At 38.3% G+C, this 7981-nt stretch overlaps 1 protein-coding gene across 1 annotated transcript; it reads right to left on the bottom strand.

The window, feature by feature from the left end:
- Positions 1 to 1579: 1579 nt before the first annotated feature.
- Positions 1580 to 5959, bottom strand: LOC113765986 (putative disease resistance protein RGA1). The gene is made up of 3 exons (XM_027310219.1): positions 2621 to 5959; positions 2116 to 2260; positions 1580 to 1662 (listed from the first exon to the last, which is right to left on the bottom strand). The coding sequence occupies exons 1-3, from the start codon at positions 5957 to 5959 to the stop codon at positions 1580 to 1582; spliced, it is 3567 nt and encodes a 1188-aa protein (XP_027166020.1).
- Between the last annotated feature and the right edge of the window lie 2022 nt (positions 5960 to 7981).

Genomic DNA, 7981 nt, shown 5'->3' with positions numbered 1-7981 from the left:
AAATGGAATATATATGTTTAAATGAAAATATTTAAGTGTAAACATTGTACCAAATAAATCTTGTGCCTGATGTTTACTAATGCTTTACTCTTTTTTTTTTCCCTGTTGATTTCCTTCAAAATATCTCTATCAAATTGATGATCTGAAATGCTTACTTTTCGAGGTACTTTATGCTAACCAGCAACTGAAAATTATGAAAATGTGAGTCGGATGCTCTGTCTTCACACTTAAGTTTGAGTCATTCAGTTTTCTGCATGAGGATTTAAACAACCTTCATGTTCATCTTTATGCGGATTAGTGATCCAAACCATACTTTTTAGAACCCAGCAATGCAAGAGGAACTCTAGAAGTGAGCATTTGCTCAAACCGGAAAAAGTACACCTATAAGGTAAGTTCATGGGATCGGAGGAGGATCCCAATTATAACCCCCAAATAAAAATAACAAAAATATTGCTAGTTGACATAGTAGAATTGTTTTTCACACATTTTGTGAAGTTGTATTGCGCACCTGAGGGGGACGGTTGGATTGGACGATAAGGTGAGATAGATTGTAAGTAGAAGGTTTTGGATTTAAAATCACCTGTTTATTAAAGAAAAAAAAAATTACGCCCATAATCTAGCGAAGGTGAAGTAAATACGGTGTGTGTGGGTTGTCTTAGACCTATCTTCAATAGCACTTTATTTATTTACACTAGATTTCAGGCTATCTTATCATCTCCACTAGTATTTGACTTGGCATTTGAAGGAGTGTTCTTTCGACAATTTCGTAAAATTTTAATGTTTTTCATTAATTAATCGCAGGATTTATCATTGCAAACCCTTGTGGCAAGTTAACATTAGACATAAATAAACCTGATATATCCAAAATCAAATACAATGTAGAAATGATCAATTAATCAGTTCAGAAATTTTAGAGTGTACACACATAGGTGTTGGGCTGGCGGATAGAGATATTTATAATGGGGTTTTAATGGCAAAGGGTTTATTTGGGGTTTCAAATGGGAAGGGAACGTTTGGCGTATTCATTGGGGGTTGAAGAGATTGGGCAGCGAATGTTTGCTATTGAAGGCGTGGTTTTTTTTTATCATAAGAAGAATTACGCCTGCCTTCGCTAACTGGCTTTATACCACAATAAAGCGTGTTTAAAGGTTCCGTGTCTAATTCTGCGCCTTTTGAACACTGTTGCAATCGCTCATTCGCTCTTCTGGATGTTACGAGTGAACCATGCCCTTTGGCTTTAAATACTTGTAAGGCGTGATTTCTAATCTCTATCTAAATCCACGTCAATAGATGTTCCAACTCCTAAAGATAATTTCATTCACAAGATGGTAATGATCAATAAAGATGTACCATCAGCATACATTAGGCTATAGTAATTAAACTTGTTTTTGGACCTCACAGCAAGAAAAGAAGACAGAATTGCAAGTATGTTCAGGACTATAGTCCTCCACAAATTCAAACTCTTTGGACACTGCAACCAAGGAAAGCTTGACACATACAGAGAAACAAGAAACCAGCAGCACAAGAAGCAAATGGTAGAAAAGTATCTTATTTCATGGCCTCCACTGGCCTCTCAGATTCAGCTTCTCAGATAGGCAAGATTAAATTCTCCCAGCCTGTTGGCTTTAGCAGCTAAAGGAGATACAGAAAGCAGTTTCTGTACTGCATCAGAAAGACTTTGCTCATGGTTTCTGGACACCGTCTCAGTTCAAGCAGAGCCAGAAATCACCATCTTTGCGGGCTGACAAGATGTTACTCTGACAAACAAAATTGTGAGACAAAATATTTATTATTTGGACAAAAAGCAAATAGACATCTTATGTGCTGTAGAGGAGTGATAAACAGCCTGAGAAAGGGTAATATGCAGAAGAGTAACAAATAGAGAATAATTGTTGCATTGATTTCCTGACGCCAATGACCAGGCCATTATTCATTTCAGAGACCGGTTTACTTGCAACAAGCTTATTTCCCTGAGGATAATGCAAGTAGTAAGATGCACTTCATCAGAAGCATTATTCATCTAATGCTTGATGCACTTCATCAGAAGAAAAGAAGTAAGATGATAACTAAGATCATTTCATGCAGATTTTTCTTATCAAAGCTTTAAATACTCACCATGGATATTTATTCCTTGATCAGGTTGTGAGGAAGAGGATGCCGCACTTCTTCCTTGTTCCTCCCCTTCTCCCTCATTCCTTTCTTGGTTCCCAGATTCCTCAATATCTTTCTCTTTATTTCTTCGAGATTGTGTGTTGGTTGTCTGAAAACAAAATGTAGGAAATTTATTCTTGATTTGTGGTTGTTTAGACACATAACTTCCTTATCCCACACCCCGTAGCCTATCACCAAAATAAGATTAATACTATAGATAGTATTCTACTGATAATTAAGATAGGGGATAAATGTTTTATAAAAAAAAAAATTTTTTCGGGACAAAAGAGGCCTGAGATCAGGTATTCCCCAGATTTAAATCCAAGAAAATTTGACCATCTGGTGAAACTGAAACTCGAAAAAAGGAAAAAACCAATAGAAACAGGGAAGGAATAGGGGACAGGCAAGTGAATTTTGGGGTCTTCTCAGTAAATTAATAGAGAAGATGTACTGGATAAAAGCAGCTTACATTTTTATTCTTATTTCGCGGGCGAAATTTGATTTCTTCAGAATTTATCATAATTCTGGGAATATGGGAGATCTTGTACAATTCTGGGCGGCTTCCTTTGATGCACCTCGCCTCCAGAAGGGGGCAATAACAGATTTCAAGCTCATCCAAATTCTTGAGTTGCTGCATTTTTTCTGAAGCTGGGAAATGCGCAAGCTTCCAACAGAACTCAAGCTTCAGAATCTGAAGGGAACGTAACTTAGAAATCCACTCTGGGAGAGTCTCCAGCCCACCATAACCCGATATCGTCAAAAACCTCAAAGCTGAGAGATATTGGAGTTGCTCAGGTAAAGATGCGACTTTTCCGTCCCCTCCTTTCAAATGTTGAGAGGTTTGTTGGCCGTTACAGTCAACCTCTGGAGCACTGGAGAAGCCACCTATTGTCAAAGTCTTGAGGTTGTCAAAACATCCAATAGACAGCTGAGACAGAGATGGCAGGCCGCGTATATCCAAATCCTCGAGTGACGCAAGTCCTCCAACTCCTTCTGGTAGGCATTCCAAACTGTCACACATGGCAACCTCTAGCCTTCTCAGCCTATGACTAGTAGTCATTACATTTGGGAGACATTTGAGTTTGGGGCATTGCTCAACTTCAAATTTCTCCAGAAGAGGACAGATACTTGAAGAATGATTCGACAGATTTGCAGGTTCGGACCACTCCTCTAGACTTGTCATTTCCCTTAGTGTGAGTTCTCTTAATTGAGGAAAAACTCGACTTGCGCTGCTACTGGTGCTGCATTGATCATGAACATTTGTAAAACCATAGAATTCAGCCCCAATGCTTTTAACTTTGACCATCCCTTGCATCTTTACAATTTTGAGACAGGGAAGGTGACCCAGTGGTGGAACTTGTTCACAACAGCTGCAGTCCTCCAACTCCATCTTCACAAGATGGTGAAGTATCAGTGGGTGACTCGTATTCTCGATCCAGGAAGGAAATGCTGAACCTTTGTAATTTTCAATTGCCAGATTTTTTATGTTTGCGTGAGGTTGAAGACCATCCAAAACATCCTCATCATAGTAATTTTCCCTCCTTGCATTCCAATGGAACCTTAAACATTCTATTGTTGACATGCTTGATAGCTTTGCTTCGGTGGCCTCCTCATAGCCATCCACATTCTCGAGGCAGTAAATGCTGAGACGATAATACAAATCTGGACGCTCCAATAACGTGTCTAACTTCTCAATCTGACCCTTGCTGTGTAGATGTGCTTTAAAGCATGCTTTAAAAGAAGAAGGATTGATTACCTTTTGAAATTGTGGAGGCAAACCACTCAGTCTGTCCAAGTCCTTGAACCTCTCAATATAAAGGTGTCTCAAACTAGCCAGATTCTCAAAACTCTTTGGCAACTCTATTAGATCATAGAGTCTCAAGGTTTGCAGATTGTATAGTTCTGAAATTGAATCTGGAAGTTTTAGAATCTTGGTCTTCGAGATGTCAAGATAGTGTAGAAGTTTTAATTTACTCACCGAATCCGGCAGTTCATCAACATGCCAATCGACCACAATTAAGACACGAAGAGAAGTAGTGTATGCCAGCGCATCTCCAAGAACTCCACTGTTCACCAAACGGAGTGTCCTAAGCATTCCCTTTCCCCTCAAGGATTTCAAAATTTCTGCTTTGCAATTAATCAGGGACATATGTGCAGCCAACTTGAGATCATTGGCTGCAATGTTGATTCCCTCCATAATCGAGCATTGATCCTTCGATAAGGATGAAGCAAGGCCATGCAAAAGATAATGCATCTTGTAGAATTTTCTCCTGTCAACCTCGTCCTGCTCAGCATTCTCCAAAAACGATGTCCTCACTAAAGTATCAAGATACCTGGCTCCTAAATCTTTCTCGCTCAAACCACTTCCTTGGGGTGGATTAAGCAATCCTTGTGCATTCCAGAGTTGTATGAGTTCATCCTTTTCCATGACAGAGCCTCTTGGGAAAGTAGAACAATAAAGGAAACATTGTTTTAACGATATTGAAGGCAAATGAACATAGGACAAGAGCAAGGCACCAGGGATAGGATCATCATTAAGCCATGTGTCACTTGTAGCTATACTGTTCCACTCTTCTTCATCTTTCTTGGTGTACAACAAACCTCCTATGGTTTTTATCGCCAGCGGAAGACCTCCTATGGTTTTTATCGCCAGCGGAAGACCTTGGCACCTTTTTACTATCGCTTCACCCATTTCCATCAGTCTTGGGGTCATTTCAGGTCCACCTGGTGCAAATGCTACTTGCTGAAACAATTTCCAGCAATATTCTTCTGTTCCAAGACCCATGCGATAGCTTAATCCGGGTTGCAGCAAAACAGCAACTTGTGCTGAACGAGTAGTTACCAATATTTTGCTTCCTCTAGAACCACCTTGCTTTAACAAACACTCGTTAAGTTGATCTGTCAGTTGGGGATCTTGCACCCAGACGTCATCGAGGACAAGCAGATATCTTGTCCCTTTCAGCCTGTCTAGAAGTTTCAATAGAATTTCTTCCCTGCCAGACATCTCGTCAGGGACGGTCATGTGAGTGAGACATTCTACTAAGGATTTCAAAATCCGATCTATACTAAAGTTTTCCCCCACATAGACCCACATCCTCACATCAAAATGATTCACCACCTCATAATCATTGTAAACTACCTGGGCGAGTGTTGTTTTGCCAATGCCCCCCATTCCCATTATGCTAACGAAGAAGAAGTCCCTGTCATTTCCAGCACTCAACAACATTTTTTTGAGCGCCAGAGAATCATCGCCTCCTTGAAACATGTGTGATTCTACAACCGAAGAATAATCAGTAGTCTGGGGGATTTGTTCAAATTTTGCAGTTGCATCCACTGGGCGTTCCGGCAAATCAAGCCCAAATTTGTGGGCTTCATGGGCTAGATATCTATATCTTGAACTCACGAGCTTGAACCCGCGAATCACCTTCCTCCTCGTGATCACAGATGAGTTGCACCTAGAAAAGAAGTTACATACCTTGTTCCGCTTCTTCTTATCCTGATGGCCCTCTACTGCTCCGGGCCGGCGAGCTTCATATGCAAACCCATCCAGCAGATCATCCGCCTTGGCATTTAGCTCGTTGACCTTTTTCAACCATAACCTCAAATCTGCAGAAGCAGAAATCTGCGTCTGATCAGCAGCGGAGAGTAAAGCTTGAATTTTCTTCAATGATTCCATCAAGTCGTGGAGATGAACCTTAACGCCCAGTCTAGCTGCCATGCTGCTAAATTCTCCTTTCTCAGTGAATGTAGCTGCTTTCCTGAGGAGCCCATCCAAACTCTCGAGTCCAACAGCGTGAGGTTCAGCCATCTTAAATTCTCTCACTACCTGTTGTTGATGATGACGTTGTCGTCGTTGTTGTTGCTTTTAGGAGCGAAATCAGAAAGTGCAGACAAGAAAATTAAGAAAACTCACAAGTGAATTGAGTTTGCAGAAAGACCGAGCTTGGCTGAGTGGCCAGGGAGGGACTTAAACAGTTAAGTCCTTTGGGTTGCAGCTAAGGATTCAAATTTCACTTAAGACAAAAAAAAAAAAATCATGTCATGTCTTAATTTAGTTGAATCTGTAAGTTCATTAGCCCCTAATACACAAATTTTCTTAGGCTCTTCTTTCTTTTAAATTAGGATAGAATAGATTATATAATGTATCGTTGCTGATAAAAAAAAAAATTGAGTTTGCAGGCTCAACGGAGATCTGCATTCTGCACTATGCACCTTTCCCTTTTGAAATATTTTTATCTTCTTGTCAATTGTCATCAAAGCCCTAGTACTTTGACTTTACGGCCACAATTTGCGGTAATAGCTAGTTGAAACAGGGTGTTTGTTGGAAAAAAAAAAAAAAAGAAACTGGTTGAAACAGGGATAAATTACACTGAACACCCTGTAATTGGGGGTAAATTTCACTTTGACGTCAAGTATTTTTTGTCACCATTTCACCCAAAAGATCAACGGTTAACCATATTGGTCAACTTTTCGACTTGAGTGTTTAGTGCACTTTAGTGTTAGTGCACGGACTAATTTGCTTTTTTGTTATTATTACTTACTTCGTCCCACTTTGATAGTCCTGTTTCTTTTTTCACACAGTTTAAGAAAAAATAGTTAACTTTATTGGAAAAGTAAATTTAAATTACTATTTTTCTAAAATACCGTCACATTAAATATGGTACAATTTTATGGGAACTTGAATTGATGGTAAAAAAAAAATTAACTCTCATTAAATGAGGTAGGTTTATAGTAACAACTACTTATATTGAATAAGGGTATTTTAGAAAAATTAAAATACAACTACATTCTTCAATTGAAAAGTGGACTACAATTTGGGACAGATGAAAAAAGAATACAGGACTATCAAAGTGGGACTGAGGGAGTATTTTTTTCGCCTCAATATTGTCAGCTCACCATTTTTTTTCTATACTATCATTTTGCATGCATAGAACATCTTTTTAAAACCAATTTTAACGTGTTCTCATCATTTATATAATTGCATATTAATTTTTGTTTGTTAATAATTGATTCAAATTTAATTACATAAATGACTGAAATTTATAAAGCATAGGCTACCATATATGTTCATATGGAAATAACTAATATTAGTAAATAATGGTAAGAATTTATTTTTTCTTTAAAGGCTTAAAAAGAAAATAAAGAGAGAAAAGGGGTTATATAATCACACTGTCCTTGTGAATTTTGAGATTAATCATACTTTACCATCCTCAATCTATAAATTAAATCCTAAGGTCGTATCTAAAATTGTTTCCGAGTTAGAGAAATAATTAACGGTCGTACCTTAACTATCGAGAAATTAAAGAGAGGTTGGTTGTTTATCGCGTGTATGACAACTATAACCAATCTATTAATAAATGTTGAAATTATTTGTGAATCAATGATCAGTGCCTGAACCATTTCTAAAGTGTACCATTGGCTAGAATTTCCCCATTTATTTCTGTCAATTAATTATTTTTCGCATTTGATCTATTTGGTTCATTAGCATTTAATCCTAAAACCCTTCATTTATCTTGACTTGAAAGAAAACAAATTTCTCCCGAGTCCCTGAGGAGACGACCCTCCTTGCCACTATCTACTAGTTAGTGAATTTAGTCAAATAATTAATTCTGGTATATCGGATCAAGCAAACTCTTCGGGAACAGGGTGAATCAAGTAACCCATTACACACCTAGAGTCCCTGCTTCAGTACCTAGAATTGATTGTTGACTGCTTTTGGTGGTAGTTAGGTTTTATTTATTATTATTGCACAGGTTCGGCACTTGTCAGTTTGTGACCTTATATAACTCACTACAAATATGTATATTTTTTGTGGCTTTAACTGAAATTG

The sequence above is a fragment of the Coffea eugenioides genome, chromosome 3, assembly GCF_003713205.1.
Source record: "Coffea eugenioides isolate CCC68of chromosome 3, Ceug_1.0, whole genome shotgun sequence".
In the NCBI taxonomy this organism is placed as follows: Eukaryota; Viridiplantae; Streptophyta; class Magnoliopsida; order Gentianales; family Rubiaceae; genus Coffea; species Coffea eugenioides.
Note: the sequence above shows the minus strand (reverse complement) of the source record. Positions and strands in the feature narration are given on the sequence as shown.